A 17,241-nucleotide genomic window follows, 5' to 3' on the forward strand; every position below is an offset into this window, starting at 1 on the left:
CAGGTGGTCTGACCAGAGTCTGTCTGTCAGGTGGTCTGACCAGAGTCTGTCCGTCAGGTGGTCTGACCAGAAAGTGTCCGTCAGGTGACCAGAGTCTGTCTGTTAGGTGGTCTGACCAGAGTCTGTCCGTCAGGTGGTCTGACCAGAGTCTGTCCGTCAGGTGGTCTGACCAGAGGGTGTCCGTCAGGTGACCAGAGTCTGTCCGTCAGGTGACCAGAGTCTGACCGTCAGGTGGTCTGACCAGAAAGTGTCCATCAGGTGACCAGAGTCTGTCCGTCAGGTGACCAGAGTCTGACCGTCAGGTGGTCTGACCAGAAAGTGTCCGTCAGGTGACCAGAGTCTGTCCGTCAGGTGACCAGAGGGTGTCCGTCAGGTGGTCTTACCAGAGGGTGTCCGTCAGGTGGTCTGACCAGAGTCTGTCCGTCAGGTGGTCTGACCAGAGGGTGTCCGTCAGGTGGTCTTACCAGAGGGTGTCCGTCAGGTGACCAGAGTCTGTCCGTCAGGTGGTGTGACCAGAGGGTGTCCGTCAGGTGTTCTGACCAGAGTCTGTCCGTCAGGTGGGTCTGTCCGTCAGGTGGTCTGACCAGAGGGTGTCCGTCAGGTGGTCTGACCAGAATCTGTCTGTTAGGTGGTCTGACCAGAGTCTGTCCGTCAGGTGGTCTGACCAGAATCTGTCTGTTAGGTGGTCTGATCAGAGGGTGTCCGTCAGGTGGTCTGACCAGAGTCTGTCCGTCAGGTGGTCTGACCAGAATCTGTCTGTTAGGTGGTCTGACCAGAGGGTGTCCGTCAGGTGGTCTGACCAGAGGGTGTCCGTCAGGTGGTCTGACCACTCTGTCCGTCAGGTGACCAGAGGGTGTCCGTCAGGTGGTCTGACCAAAGTCTGTCCGTCAGGTGACCAGAGGGTGTCCGTCAGGTAGTCTGACCAGAGTCTGTCCATCAGGTGGTCTTACCAGAGGGTATCCGTCAGGTGGTCTGACCAGAGTCTGTCCATCAGGTGGTCTGACCAGAGTCTGTCCGTCAGGTGGGTCTGTCCGTCAGGTGGTCTGACCAGAGGGTGTCCGTCGGGTTGTCTGACCAGAATCTGTCTGTAGGTGGTCTGACCAGAGGGTGTCCGTCAGGTGGTCTGACCAGAGTCTGTCCATCAGGTGGTCTGACCAGAGTCTGTCCGTCAGGTGGGTCTGTCCGTCAGGTGGTCTGACCAGAGGGTGTCCGTCGGGTTGTCTGACCAGAATCTGTTTGTAGGTGGTCTGACCAGAGTCTGTCTGTCAGGTGGTCTGACCAGAGGGTGTCCGTCAGGTGGTCTGACCAGAGGGTGTCCGTCAGGTGACCAGAGGGTGTCCGTCAGGTGGTCTGACCAAAGTCTGTCCGTCAGGTGACCAGAGGGTGTCCGTCAGGTGGTCTGACCAGAGTCTGTCCCTCAGGTGGGTCTACCCGTCAGGTGGTCTGATCAGAGTCTGTCCGTCAGGTGACCAGAGTGTCTGTCAGGTGGTCTGACCAGAGGGTGTCCGTCAGGTGGTCTGACCAGAGTCTGTTCGTCAGGTGACCAGAGTGTCTGTCAGGTGGTCTGACCAGAGGGTGTCCGTCAGGTGGTCTGACCAGATTCTGTCCGTCAGGTGGTCTGACCAGAGTCTGTCCATCAGGTGGGTCTGTCCGTCAGGTGGTCTGACCAGAGGGTGTCCGTCAGGTGGTCTGACCAGAATCTGTCTGTTAGGTGGTCTGACCAGAGTCTGTCCGTCAGGTGGTCTGACCAGAGGGTGTCCGTCAGGTGGTCTGACCAGAGGGTGTCCGTCAGGTGGTCTGAGCAGAGGGTGTCCGTCAGGTGACCAGAGGGTGTCCGCCAGGTGGTCTGACCAGAGGGTGTCCGTCAGGTGACCAGAGGGTGTCCGCCAGGGTGCCACGATGACCGTCACGTATTCCAGTAAAGTCGCCAACGCCACCTTCTTCAGTTTCCACCGGCTGCTGCTGCGCTGGAGAGGAAGCATCTACAAGCTGCTGTACCGGGAGTTCATTGTGTTCGTGGTGCTCTACACGGTGCTGAGCGTCGTCTACAGGTCACACCTTTACAGACTTCTTCTTGTTCTTCTTCTTCTTCTTCTTCTTAATCATGTGAATTTGACATTTCTGTTTAGTTAAATGTGTTAATGTGAAAATTTACCAAAGTGGACGAAAGGTGACATCTCTCGTTTGTGGATGTTTTGAAGCCACCTGGTGGTCAGGAGAGAGAATGCAGCTTTAACACATGAAGCATAGACTTCTATACAACCAGAGGAGTCGCCCCCTGGTGGTCAGGAGAGAGAATGCAGCTTCAACACATGAAGCATATACTTCTATACAACCAGAGGAGTCGCCCCCTGGTGGTCAGGAGAGAGAATGCAGCTTTAACACATGAAGCATAGACTTCTATACAACCAGAGGAGTCGCCCCCTGGTGGTCAGGAGAGAGAATGCAGCTTTAACACATGAAGCATAGACTTCTATACAACCAGAGGAGTCGCACCCTGGTGGTCAGGAGAGAGAATGCAGCTTTAACACATGAAGCATAGACTTCTATACAACCAGAGGAGTCGCCCCCTGGTGGTCAGGAGAGAGAATGCAGCTTTAACACATGAAGCATAGACTTCTATACAACCAGAGGAGTCGCCCCCTTTTGGTCAGGAGAGAGAATGCAGCTTTAACATATGAAGCATAGACTTCTATACAACCAGAGGAGTCGCACCCTGGTGGTCAGGAGAGAGAATGCAGCTTTAACACATGAAGCATAGACTTCTATACAACCAGAGGAGTCGCCCCCTGGTGGTCAGGAGAGAGAATGCAGCTTTAACACATGAAGCATAGACTTCTATACAACCAGAGGAGTCGCCCCCTTTTGGTCAGGAGAGAGAATGCAGCTTTAACATATGAAGCATAGACTTCTATACAACCAGAGGAGTCGCACCCTGGTGGTCAGGAGAGAGAATGCAGCTTTAACACATGAAGCATAGACTTCTATACAACCAGAGGAGTCGCCCCCTGGTGGTCAGGAGAGAGAATGCAGCTTTAACACATGAAGCATAGACTTCTATACAAAGTCATTTAATGTTTTGTTATCAATTGCACATTGTTGTATTTTGTGTTTAACGCCTAAAGTAATAAAATAAACGTGTCAAATGGAACAAAAAGTACAACACCTGAGCTGTCGTGTAGTGTGAGTATATAAGTACATAGTATATAAGTACCTCATAAAGTACTAAATGTACTACTGTGTCTTCTGCAGGCTCGTCCTCTCCGACCATCAGAAGAGATTGTTCGAGAAACTTTCCATGTACTGCGATAAATACGCAGAGCAGATCCCCGTCACCTTCGTTCTGGGTACGTCTCCATGTTGCAGACAGACAGGCAGACAGACAGGCAGGCAGACAGACAGACAGGCAGGCAGACAGGCAGGCAGACAGGCAGACAGACAGACAGACAGGCAGACAGACAGGCAGGCAGACAGACAGACAGGCAGGCAGACAGGCAGGCAGACAGGCAGACAGGCAGGCAGACAGACAGGCAGACAGGCAGGCAGACAGACAGACAGGCAGACAGACAGACAGACAGGCAGACAGGCAGGCAGACAGACAGACAGGCAGGCAGGCAGACAGACAGACAGACAGGCAGGCAGACAGGCAGACAGGCAGGCAGGCAGACAGACAGGCAGGCAGGCAGGCAGACAGACAGACAGGCAGGCAGACAGACAGACAGGCAGGCAGACAGACAGGCAGACAGGCAGACAGACAGGCAGACAGACAGACAGGCAGGCAGGCAGACAGACAGGCAGGCAGACGGGCAGGGTGTTGGGTTGCCTCGTTAGCGGCTGCTAATGGAAACGGATCATTAACGAGCAGAGAAAAGTGTTTGTGTGTTTGATCTCTGATGTTGTTTCTGACCTCATTATTGTTCATGTTCACTGTGCACATTAAGTGGATTCATCTGGATCTACTTGGTGACCCGTCTGTTTTAATTGTGCTCAACACATTTATTTATACGTCTTAATATGATTTCAATGAAACTAAACGCACGTTTGTGTTTCAGGGTTTTACGTGACTCTGGTGGTGAATCGATGGTGGCATCAGTTCGTTAACCTGCCCTGGCCGGACCGACTCATGTTCCTCATCTCCAGGTGAGATAGTCCACCAGGACCAGGACCAGGACTGAGAGGGGAAAACCAACACTACCACTTTAGTCCACACCCCCTGTGGACTAAAGTGCCAGGACCAACAATACCACTTTAGTCCACAGGGGGCGCCAGAACCAACACTACCACTTTAGTCTACAGGGGGCACCAGAACCAACACTACCACTTTAGTCCACAGGGGGCACCAGAACCAACACTACCACTTTAATCCACAGGGGGCACCAGAACCAACACTACCACTTTAGTCCACAGGGGGCACCAGAACCAACACTACCACTTTAGTCCACAGGGGGCACCAGAACCAACACTACCACTTTAGTCCACAGGGGGTACCAGAACCAACACTACCACTATAGACCACAGGGGGTACCAGAACCAACACTACCACTTTAGTCCACAGGGGGCACCAGAACCAACACTACCACTTTAGTCCACAGGGGGCACCAGAACCAACACTACCACTATAGACCACAGGGGGTACCAGAACCAACACTACCACTATAGTCCACAGGGGGCACCAGAACCAACACTACCACTTTAGTCCACAGGGGGCACCAGAACCAACACTACCACTTTAGTCCACAGGGGTCACCAGAACCAACACTACCACTTTAGTCCACAGGGGGCACCAGAACCAACACTACCACTTTAGTCCACAGGGGGCACCAGAACCAACACTACCACTATAGTCCACAGGGGGCACCAGAACCAACACTACCACTTTAGTCCACAGGGGGCGCCAGAACCAACGCGGCGCAGATAATCACTCGAGTTTTAGAAGGATGGTGGTGGTTAGTTCACGGTCCGTTGGCGCTCCCAAACACACAGCATTGGTGGGTCGTTCAGGGGCAGTTTGTGGAGTCGTGATTGTGTGTACTTCCCTTCCCTCCAGCTGCGTTCAGGGTAAAGACGAATACGGCCGCCTGCTGCGCCGGACGCTCGTGCGCTACGTGAACCTGACGTCGCTGCTCATCTTCCGCTCCGTCAGCACCGCCGTCTGCAAACGCTTCCCCACCATGGACCACGTGGTGGAGGCAGGTGAGGGCGTCTGGGTGGAGCGAGGGGTTAATACACCTTATTGCTGACAGCAGGTCCACGATACAATGTATGTATTCGTATACTTGTGTTTTGTGTGTAACTGAAATGATAAAAGTCAGATGGAGTTCAGCTCCTTCTCGTCTGTTCCTCCTCCTTCCTGTTAGCGTCTGATTCGACCCCAGGGATTGGCTCGTTATCGGCCAATTAGAGTACTCTGAGGGCATCATTATAAACCTGCTTTTTATTTTTGTCTGTCAGATTTCCGTTTTACATTTGGGAATAATTTGGTAATGCATTTTCTTTTTCTTTTTTAGAAATCTGCCACAGCATTAGTGGGAAGATTTGGAGATCTGAGTTTTGAAGCCTTGAGTTCAGCATTATTTCCAGAACCATCTTTGTTTAAGGCCGTCCCAATTAGTTGTTCGTAGTTTCCATCTTCTTGATTTTTGTTTTTTAACATCGCCCCGTTGTTTTTGTTTTTTCCGTTGCATTCTTGGTTTTGGAAGCGGGAGTACAACTGAACCCCAATATACTGATTACTGGTTTTATCCACCTGCAGGTTTCATGACTCCAGAGGAGAGGAAGGTGTTTGAGAACATCCGTTCTCCTCACCTCAAGTACTGGATTCCCGTCGTCTGGTTCTCCAACTTGGCGTCTAAAGCGCGACAGGAAGGACGCATCCAGGACAGCATCGACCTGCAGAACATTCTCAACGTGACTCAACATTTTATATTCTGTGTCGGAAAAAAGAAAAAAGAATGTACAGTAAAAAGTACAATATGTACCTCTGAGATGTAGTACAGTAAATAGTACAATATGTACCTCTGAGATGTAGTACAGTAAAAAGTACATGTACCTCTGAGATGTAGTACAGTAAAAAGTACAATATGTACCTCTGAGATGTAGTACAGTAAATAGTACAACATGTACCTCTGAGATGTAGTACAGTAAAAAGTACAATATGTACCTCTGAGATGTAGTACAATAACAAGTACAACATGTACCTCTCAGATGTAGTACAGTAAATAGTACAACATGTACCTCTGACATGTAGTACAGTAAATAGTACAACATGTACCTCTCAGATGTAGTACAGTAAATAGTACAACATGTACCTCTGACATGTAGTACAGTAAATAGTACAACATGTACCTCTCAGATGTAGTACAGTAAATCCATCATGGAGGTGTCTCATTACATGATAGAGATATCCTGTCAATTAGAAAATGTCACACACACACACACAGAGACACACACACACACACACACACACACACACACACACAGTGAAGGCAACGTGAGGGCATGTTTTGAGGGTTTGAATCTGTTTCGGTCTCCAGGAGATGAATCATTTCAGGACTTGGTGTTCGACTCTGTTCGGATACGACTGGGTCGGCGTGCCGCTGGTTTACACACAGGCCGGTTCCTCTCCGTTTATATTACGTTATGTTCATCTCTGTCTCACCATCTGATCGCATCATCCTCCATCATTAATGTAACTGAATCAACCTCCCGCACACGGAGAGTGAGGGATGAACCCTGAATGATCTCTCTCTCTCGCTCCAGGTCGTCACTCTTGCCGTCTACACCTTTTTCTTCGCTTGTCTGATTGGACGTCAGTTCCTGGACCCCGCCCAGCGCTACCCGGGTCACGACCTCGACCTCTACGTCCCCGTCTTCACGCTGCTGCAGTTCTTCTTCTACTCCGGCTGGCTGAAGGTGGACCGAGTACTTTGATTGTCTAAACATAACAAGTACTTTGATTGTCTGAATATAACAAGTACTTTGATTGTCTGAATATAACAAGTACTTTGATTGTCTAAACATAACGAGTACTTTGATTGTCTGAATATAACAAGTACTTTGATTGTCTGAACATTACACGTACTTTGATTGTCTGAATATAACAAGTACTTTGATTGTCTGAATATAACAAGTACTTTGATTGTCTGAACATAACCGAGTACTTTGATTGTCTGAACATAACCGAGTACTTTGATTGGTTTTCTAAACTGACTAAACTGACTAAACCTAACCCAGTACTTTTATTTTATAAACATCAAGCATTAGTTTTGTTCCCTAAACATAACAAAGTACTTATTTTGCCTAAACTTAACCAAGTAGTAGTTTTGTAGCCTCAACACAACCAAGTACGTTTGTTCTGACTTCCTGTCTGTGGCCACAAGCCCTTCGGTTCCCACTGAAGACGTAAATCTTTAAAGAATACGTCTCAAACGTGTGTGTCTGAACTCAAGATGTGATTGGTTGCTTGTGGTCAGGTGGCCGAGCAGCTGATCAACCCGTTCGGGGAAGACGACGACGACTTTGAAGTGAACTGGATCATCGACAGGAACCTTCAGGTTGGCAGCCAATCACAGCCCTCAGACACAGGCTCAAAGGCTCTGGAAGTACATGAAGTCACGTGACACTTGTTGTTGTTTACTGGAGCAAAGTAGCTTCCTCTGGTGGCCAGAAGCATTAACACAGCAATATTACTACTTATTAGTACTTTAGACTTCGAGAAACTATGTTCCCGTGCAACAAAGCATTTCAATTGATGTCCAATAAGTTTCAACTCAACTACTCGTGTTGCCTTAACCTAACCAAATACTAAGTATAATACTACCTAGTAGTTTTATTGACTAAATATAAACGGGTACCTTTGTTGCTTAAGAATATCCAATTGTTTTGGTTGCCTCAACATAACCAATTGATTTTTTTGGAGTAAACTTACTTTTGTTGGATTTTGGATTCTTGCAGACAATACTAGTTTAAAAGAAATTTAAAAAAACATAAAAAACAAACAAACATTGATTTTCAAAATAAAATGCAGACTAATTTCTGGGTTTCAGGACTCCTGTAATCGTCGTCACTTCCTGTTCACCTGTCCCCCCAGGTGTCTCTGCTGGCTGTGGATGAGATGCACATGAACCTGCCCAACATGACCAAAGACATGTACTGGAACGACTGCGAGGCTCGCCCGCCGTACACGCTGGCCGCCGCTGACTACTGCATCCCGTCCTTCCTCGGCTCCACCACCGACATGGGGTCAACATGCACGCACATGTTTCACACTTTACACATTTCAACCAAGCAAGCCGATTGGTGGAAACCAATTCCGTAACCGTCTGTGGTCGTTACACAGGGAGCTAGCCGGCGTCTTGCTCATGGTTATAGAAATCTTTTTTTATCCTATGTCTCTTCCAGACTCTCTGACATCCTGCAGGTCGATGAGGACATTAGCGACAGCCGTCCACGCCAACCGGAGAATGTTTTGGCTTGGCGCGGAGAGTCGGTAATACAGAGTCTTTTATTACTTCTGTTTTTAACCAAGTAAGTATGTTTGTCAGTCAGTAAGCAGGTTATGACGGATAAGATATCAGGTGGCGATTCCTATGAATCGCCACCTTAACGTGGTGGAGGAGTTTGAGTGGCTCAGTGATCCTGGGAGCTATGTTGTCCGGGGCGTCAGCCCCTGGTAGGGTCTCCCAAGGCAAACAGGTCTCGAGGGAGAGCCCAGACTAAGAGCGGTTCAACAAACCCTGATGATAAGCAGCCCACGGATTGTAGCCACCTTGCCCGGACAAGGGAAACCGGGGCACCCTCCCGGAGCCAGACCCAGGAGGGGAGCTCGTCGGCGAGCGTCTGGTGGCCGGGCTTTCGCCCATGGGGCCCGGTCGGGCTCAGCCCGAAAGAACAACATGGAGCAGCAGTCACCCTGTGGACCCACCACCCGCAGGGAGAATTATCGGGGTCGGGCCAGGCGGGAGACCTGGGCGGGCCGATCGCCGGCGGCATAGACTAGCTCTAGGGACGTGGAACGTCACCTCACTAGCGGGGAAAGAGCCGGAGCTGGTGCAGGAGGTGGAGCGGTACCAGCTAGATATAGTTGGGCTCACCTCCACGCACAGCATGGGCTCTGGAACCAAGCTCCTGGAGAAGGGTTGGACTTTGTCCTTTTCTGGAGTTGCCCAGGGTGAGAGGCGCCGGGCGGGAGTGGGGATACTCACGAGCCCCCGGCTGAGCGCCGCTGTGTTGGAGTTTTCCCTGGGGAACGAGAGGGTCGCCTCCCTGCGCCTACGGGTTGCGGGGAGTAAGGCTCTGACTGTTGTTTGTGCTTATGCACCGAACAGCATTTCAGAGTATCCGGCCTTCTTGGAGTCGGTGGGAGGGGTCCTGGAAAGGGCGCCGCCTGCCGACTCCATAGTTCTCCTGGGAGACTTCAACGCTCACGTGGGCAATGACAGAGAAACCTGGCGGGGCGTGATTGGGAGGAACGGCTTGCCCGATCTGAACCCGAATGGTTTTTTGTTGTTGGACTTCTGTGCTAGCCACAGTTTGTCCATAACGAACACCATGTTCGAACATAAGGTGGCTCATAAGTGTACCTGGTACCAGAACACCTTAGGCCGGAGATCAATGATCGACTTTGTAATCGTATCATCTGATCTGCGGCCGTATGTCTTGGACACTCGGGTGAAGAGAGGAGCAGAGCTGTCAACTGATCACCACCTGGTGGTGAGTTGGATCAGATGGCGGGGGACTCGGCTAGAGAGACCTGGCAAGCCCAAACGTGTAGTGAGGGTGAACTGGGAACGTCTGGCAGAGGATCCTGTCCGGGAGGTCTTCAACTCCCACCTCCGGAAGAACTTCTCACAAATCCCGAGGGAGGCTGGGGACATGGAATCCGAGTGGACCTTGTTCAAAGCCTCTATTGTGGACGCGGCTGCTCGGGGCTGTGGCCGGAAGGTCATCGGTGCCTGTCGTGGCGGCAACCCTAGAGATTAGAGGTTTTCCGGGCACGTCCAACTGGTAGGAGGCCCCGGGGAAGACCGAGGACACGCTGGAGGGATTATATCTCCCGGCTGGCCTTGGAACGCCTCGGGATCCCCCAGAATGTGCTGGAAAGTGCTGCGGGTGAGAGGGAAGCCTGGGTCGGCCTGCTGAACCTGCTGCCACCGCGACCCGACCCCGGATAAGCGGGTGATAATGGATGGATGGATGGATGGATATCAGTGGAATACAATCAAAAATGGCCAAATTTGGTCATTAATCAAGGAAGGCATGAATACTTTTTGGTGTGATTGGCGCCACTTTATATTCTTATACTTAAAAAAAAAGTCATGAAAGATTATTTAAACTTTTCAGGTTCTGGGTCGAGTCCGGCGCCTGCTGAGTGTACAGGAGCCTCCTGAACTTCGACCCCCTCGACCCATCTTCAAACGGCACAGCAGTGACGCAACAGGAAGCTTCTTCCCAGACTTCAGGTTCAGCATTAATTTTAAGCACTAAAGGTATCCATGTTGGTTGATTTAAAATGATTAACAGTTAGTCTTTCATCGTATCATCCTTCAATCCATCCAGGGTCAATCCTTCTCCAAAGGCCATGGATCTGAGCTCCGCTGCCTTGGACACTTTATCCACCTTAAGGGAGGTCAGCATCAACCCCCCGTCTCCTGAAAGCCCGCCCTCTACTGTTTTCCCCCGGCTCGTCGTCAGTCCGCCGTTGTCCGGTGACATCTGTCACAACGTGGATTCTTCTGGCAACGGTGAAGCAGCAACAACTCAGAATGGACTGGATTCTTCCCCCTCCGAGGAGGCCCTGGGCTTGGGTCATTCGAGGTAATTCAGTGTCATCCCTTATGACTTTGCGGTCCTTGTTTGTTCAACTCTGGCCTTAATGAAACCACTGTTTGGAGAAAATGGGATTTCGAAAACGACAAGCAACCCCAGTTGGTGTTATATTACCTTCCCACACCTTTAACTTTCCCTTGTAGTCTGAGTCCTTCTTTGTATTTCTAGGACCGGCTCCTCGGTTTGCTGTTCCCCAACTCAGTTGGGACCCAAGGAATTCCGTTGGACAAATGCCCCACCAACCCGGCCACGGGGGCGCCAGTTCTCCCTCCAGTTCTCCAGGCAGTCCTCGAAAGCGTCGGTCCGAAGCCTGCCGAGCCCCAAGGCTTTGGGAAGGCGAAGACGGGGCCTGGCTCGGTTCCAATCCCGACGAGCACCCGGTCCACCTGCCAACACACTGCAGCTGCCCGACCCCGAGTACGACCAAGACTTCCAGGGAGTGGCGGGGGCCGAGGACGACGAGAAGGAAGGAACCAAAAACGGTGAACCGAGCAAAAACGACGACTCCCAATCGGTGAGCTCGGTGAACAAATGAGGGCCAGTCACAGTCACATGGTAATATGAATCCCAGAGCTGGTGACAAGAAAAGTCACAGGAGGAAAGTTGCTTAGAAATGTCCAATCTCTGAAGCCTGAAGGTTTATTACTTGTTGCCAGATTATCAATGGAGACAAACCGTCACCCTCAGACGGTACTCCAAAGAATCCCAATACTGGTGATCAACTTTTAAGCTTAGGAAATGAGCAACTTAAGTAAAGATGGGAAGAGCAAACAACAACAACCACCACAGCTGAGCTTGATTGGCTCAAACACCTTCCATTAAAAGCCTTTTTCATTCCTTAATATGTTCTTCAATAACTCAACAAACACTGGAAGACGGGAAATGATCCACCAAGAGCTGAACCTGTTGTGGAAAACAAATGTGTTGACTGTTAATATATTTAGTGTTGTTTTTGATGCCATCTGGTGGCCATTAGAGGAACAACAGCAGAACAGACTTCAGTTTTGGATCCAACATGCAACTGTGGTGACTGCTCATTAAATAAAGTACTCAGGATTACTGACTCCACTTCAAAGGTTACTAGACATCTTTTGTGATAGCAGTTTGTCTGTTTGTGTAAATGTACCTGAAGTAATGAATATACAGGAACTGTTGCTGCTGCTAAAACACCAAAAACTGTACTTTTGAAAATAAAGCATGACTAATTCGTCAACATTTCTTTTTATCAAGTAGTACTTTTGAAGAATAGAGTCATCGAGGTCATAATCATCAGTTCAGCCAATGATGGTTGTTGATCCTTGATGGTGTGATTGGAGGACTAGCGTGAGAACAATCCTTCTAGCTAGTTACAAAACGACAACTATTTGTGTTAGTACCTTTGCAAGAATTGTATAGTTTTATCATTGATGATACAGTTGTCAGCTATTAACCGATAACCGATGAGTTAGGTCGGGTGTTTCGCGAAGGCAAAGCCCACTCGGTCCTGTCCTCTGTCGAAGATGCTGTAGAACTCTGTCAGAAATACATCTCCCAGAATCCACATGGGCCCTTCGGGGGACACAATGTCCACTGCCTGGAAACCACTGAGACAGAACTCCCTGTCACCAAGCATCTCCTGGAGACGGAGAGAGAATTATGTATTTTATATTATGTATGTTCAAGTATATGGAGCTGAATGACTTATCGTCTAAAACTGATAAAACAGACAAAACATCACAGAACATAAAAACATCTGAAAAGCAGACAAATCGTTAGCTTGATTTAAAAAAACAAAACCTTTCATTTAACTTGTCATTTATATAGAAATAGAACGGCCACTCTCATCCAGATCAATAAGCAGAAACCCTTTAGAATACCCCGAAACCTTCTGGACTTGACTCCGCCCCCACGCGTTAACAAGTATTCCTCGCTAGTATTTTACAGCTGCAGAAGTACGGACTGAGAGACCAACCTTCCTGACGTATCGCTCGGCCGTCAGAGTGTATTCTGTTCCTCCGAGGACGAACGTCACATGAGGCAAACTGGACATCCTGGCGCAGTTGATGAGGAACTGGAACCCCCCCAAAAAGGTTAAAGGTCAAATGAGATTGTATGTTTACACATTACTACATCTATCTGTCTAAGATTGAAGTATTGGCCACAATTAAATTAGGGGGGTTTAACCTCTCCTATGTTTGTGGGCGTGGCTCCGATCAGCTGGTGAAGGTTGATGATGTCAGCGGTTGGTCCGGCGATGAGGGAGGTTCCAGTATCGACAATCGCCTGGCAACCACGAGGACAAAGGGTCATGGCACCCTGCACCACGACACTGAAAGACACCCAGATATCATAATGTGAAATGTTTTGCTGTATCACTTTATTTACAGAGTGACTGCACTTTGTCTGATAATCTGGTATGGACTGCCCTCTACTGGTTTTATGCATTTACTGAACAACATATGAGTTGTGACCCCCACACAACTGTGATGTTGGATGTGGTCCAAGGGGCCACCAGAACCAAGATCAAGTAGATGGCCAGGACCTCAACTTGGGGTAAATATTACAGTTACAATGAATTTATGAATTACTCAGAAACCTTTCCATCTTAATCTGCCAGTAGCCCTTAGCAGTCACAGGAAGCCAGTTGATTGGTCTGCTGTACAACTCCTCGTCTTTTCCGCCTAGCAACAGTTCGCCTTCTGGGGTGCCGCTGCTTGTTCTCCTGCAGGGACAAAAATCATGCTGCAATTCACAAACTGCAATTTATTCTTAGTTTATTCTGTGTTATGGCCCCAAAACGCTTTCTTGAGGCTTTTTGAATTCCCAGTCCTCTGGACCCTCGGAGTCCTGTGAAATCCTTGAAACCTCTGCAACTCTTAAATGTCTCTGGATCCTGAGACCAAATATCTCAAACCACTCCCCTAGAGTCACTAAGTTTGGTTTAGTCCAACCAAAACATTCTACCATCAAATTCACTCGCTGACATTCTCGCGATCCCTCAAGAACCCTTGGACCTCGGAACCTAGAAATCCTCGGTCTACCCTGAACCCCATAAAATCTTTAGCGACTCCCGTGGAACCCTCAGGAACCGCTGAACACCCTGGACCATCCTAAAATTGGGAGACTCCTGGATCCTTCCGGAACCATCGGACTAAAACATTGGGACTACCCTAAAGAATGCGCTAAATCTTCCTGGACCCAAGATATTCTCCTCACTCCAATGGACCCTTAAACTGGTTGTACTGGTGAGCTCTCCCCAGTGAATGCCCTAAAATACTGGTAAGTCATGGCATTGGTCTGGAAAAAGGAGGTGCTACCTGCTGAGAAAGAAGGAGAAGATCTGCTCCTCCACCACGTTCTGCACCATCATGTTGTCGAAAACGGGGTTTCCAAGGATCTCTGTCAGGGCCGGGTAAGCCATGCCCAGAACGCCATCAAACTTCGAGTTTACAAACGCGGAACCGGGCTCGTAGACCGACTCCCCGAACTCCTGGTTCAGAGTGGTCAGACTCCCGATCTGGAACAGAAGATAAAAGATTATAGAATGTTTCTAAAACTTCTTCAACATAACCTTTTTAACTTTCCTTGTTTTACTGCGCTGTTTCACCGAGTCAACTTCATCATCTCTGAAAAGGAGTCTTTAGGACCAAAGATGGTTTTATCTTCAGGACTGTTGTGTACTGTGGATCAATCAGGATTAACATAGTCTAGTGAAGTGGACCTTCAGTGTCTCTCTGGCCATGACCCCCAGCAGGTGTCCCGATCCGTAGTGGATCCCAAACGTCCGACCGTCATGATGGAACGAAGTGGACTGAAACGCCTTGAAACGCCTGTGTGACGCTGTGAGAACACACACACACACACACACACACACACACACACACACACACACACAGACCTTGGACTTCTTATCACAGTCAGGGACACACTCAACCGTTACGACCTGACCCACAAACACAACTATTATAAAACACCAACACAAACAGTAGTGTTCTGTAGTGTTACATTGTCTTGTGAGTAGTTGTGTAGTGTTGTGTAGGGTTGTGTAGTACCACAGGCTTGGCTGACGCAGTAGGTCGACGGCACCCACAGGTCGGATGAGCCGGTGTCGAAAACCACAGAGAAGTTCTGTGCCGGTGACCCCAAAGAGATTTCACCGTAATACTGAGCCTGATACACAACAGACACACAATGTGAGTCTGAGCTGAATGGATTCAAGTAAAAATAAACAGAAAACATGGCGTCACGTGGAACAGTTGCTGGTGTCAACCTGTCAATCACCTTGTAGCCCCGCCCTAAAGCGTCCCCTGCTTTATGGTCTGTTTGACTCTAAATGACCATAATTTACTAAATGAACATCACGCTGTATTGAAGAAGACTTGAAACTAGAGATTGAGACCAAAAACTAATGTTTACAATGTTTACTGAGGGAATAAATCAAGAGAAGTAGAGTCATTTATATAGACTTCTATACAACCAGAGGAGTCGCCCCCTGGTGGTCAGGAGAGAGAATGCAGCTTTAACACATGAAGCATAGACTTCTATACAACCAGAGGAGTCGCCCCCTGGTGGTCAGGAGAGAGAATGCAGCTTTAACACATGAAGCATAGACTTCTATACAACCAGAGGAGTCGCCCCCTGGTGGTCAGGAGAGAGAATGCAGCTTTAACACATGAAGCATAGACTTCTATACAACCAGAGGAGTCGCCCCCTGGTGGTCAGGAGAGAGAATGCAGCTTTAACACATGAAGCATAGACTTCTATACAACCAGAGGAGTCGCCCCCTGGTGGTCAGGAGAGAGAATGCAGCTTTAACACATGAAGCATAGACTTCTATACAACCAGAGGAGTTGCCCCCTGGTGGTCAGGAGAGAGAATGCAGCTTTAACACATGAAGCGTAGACTTCTATACAACCAGAGGAGTCGCCCCCTGGTGGTCAGGAGAGAGAATGCAGCTTTAACACATGAAGCGTAGACTTCTATACAACCAGAGGAGTCGCCCCCTGGTGGTCAGGAGAGAGAATGCAGCTTTAACACATGAAGCATAGACTTCTATACAACCAGAGGAGCCTCCCCCTGGTGGTCAGGAGAGAGAATGCAGCTTTAACACATGAAGCATAGACTTCTATACAACCAGAGGAGTCGCCCCCCTGGTGGTCAGGAGAGAGAATGCATGTCCAAGACACTTCCGACTCAGGTAAACACTGTTTTTACTATGTTTTTACTAAAACTCTAAACATTATCTGCAGCGCGTCGTTCTCACGTCCATGAAGTTGTAAATCTTCTCGCTGGAGCGTCCGAGCCTCAGCGACGGCGTGCCGAGCGGGAAGCACTGAGCGTAGCGCCGGTTGAACATCTCGGGCCGGTGATCCTTCAGGAACTCCTCCAGCACGCCGTCGGCTCGCAGCTGTGAACGAATCGAGCGCATCCGCTTCAGAGGGACCCTGGGGGGGTTGTTAGCTTAGCTTAGCACAAAGACTGGAAACAGGGGAAACTGCTAGCCTGGTTCTGTCCATCTCACTGATTAACATCTGCTTTATTTAATCTGAACTGTAAAAACAACTTGTGGCTTCAATCATCTCATCCAACTCATATTTCCAATAATATCAAACTGTTTCTTTAAGAAACAAAGAATCCTCAAAAAGTTGAGACTCTACTCGGAATATTTTACATTATTTTATGGAGTAAAACAAAACTTGAAGACAATTAATTGTGAGTGAAATCATAAAAAAATCCCGTTTTCAGTCTGAATGTTTGTGGTTATCCTGTAACCTGACTAAAGCAGTAGTCGTTGTACTTGTACACTAAAGTACACACAGTGTGTGTTTCCTACCTCACCAGCGCCAAGCTCGTCCACGTCCACAGCAGCAGCAGCAGCAGCTTCGACATGTCGGTGTGTGAGTCCGTCGGACTGGTGGCCGGCAGACGGAGAGGGGTCCTTATCAGAGAGTGTGTGTGTGTGACAGCAGACATAATTATCTGATTGATACAATAAAGTAGAAATCTGACAATATTTTAAATAATCTCAAGTGCATTTCTGCTTTTCATCCACTGAGGAAGTTGAAAAGGGAGTGAGACATTTAGATTTGTTGTTATTGTTAAATCTGCTTAATTTAGTAAATGTTTTTTTTTTTTTTTTAAATCTATATTAATTTTCTTCCGAATTTCAGACAAAGTCCCTTGAAAGTCAGGACGTTTGTGATATTTTTATGATTCTGGACAAAAATCACGAGGATTTCCTTTATTGACGACTTTGAAGACGCGTGGTCGTTTATTTTTACTGATTTATTTCAGAAATGTACGACTTTAAAATCGCAGTTAAGATTTATTGATAAGATAAGATAAGATAATCCTTTATTAGTCCCTCAGTGGGGAAATTACAGGATTACAGCAGCATTGCTCACAGTAATAATAAAACAAGTAGTATAATAACAG

At 48.5% G+C, this 17,241-nt stretch overlaps 2 protein-coding genes across 2 annotated transcripts; one reads left to right on the plus strand and one right to left on the minus strand.

Annotated features, from left to right (window-relative positions):
- Nucleotides 1-945: 945 nt before the first annotated feature.
- Nucleotides 946-11,989, plus strand: LOC117726320 (bestrophin-3-like). The gene is made up of 13 exons (XM_034526527.1): nt 946-2,051; nt 3,253-3,347; nt 4,053-4,140; nt 5,048-5,193; nt 5,753-5,907; nt 6,534-6,611; nt 6,760-6,912; nt 7,473-7,553; nt 8,090-8,241; nt 8,401-8,488; nt 10,342-10,460; nt 10,558-10,815; nt 10,996-11,989. The coding sequence occupies exons 1-13, from the start codon at nt 1,900-1,902 to the stop codon at nt 11,360-11,362; spliced, it is 1,932 nt and encodes a 643-aa protein (XP_034382418.1). The 5' UTR covers nt 946-1,899; the 3' UTR covers nt 11,363-11,989.
- On the minus strand, nt 11,294-16,695 carry nots (nothepsin). The gene is made up of 10 exons (XM_034526529.1): nt 16,640-16,695; nt 16,070-16,250; nt 14,859-14,976; nt 14,528-14,646; nt 14,124-14,323; nt 13,403-13,528; nt 12,991-13,135; nt 12,779-12,877; nt 12,204-12,442; nt 11,294-11,400 (listed from the first exon to the last, which is right to left on the minus strand). The coding sequence occupies exons 1-9, from the start codon at nt 16,693-16,695 to the stop codon at nt 12,272-12,274; spliced, it is 1,215 nt and encodes a 404-aa protein (XP_034382420.1). The 3' UTR covers nt 11,294-11,400; nt 12,204-12,271.
- Nucleotides 16,696-17,241: the final 546 nt, after the last annotated feature.

This window comes from Cyclopterus lumpus, chromosome 23 (genome assembly GCF_009769545.1).
Source record: "Cyclopterus lumpus isolate fCycLum1 chromosome 23, fCycLum1.pri, whole genome shotgun sequence".
NCBI lineage: Eukaryota > Metazoa > Chordata > Actinopteri > Perciformes > Cyclopteridae > Cyclopterus > Cyclopterus lumpus.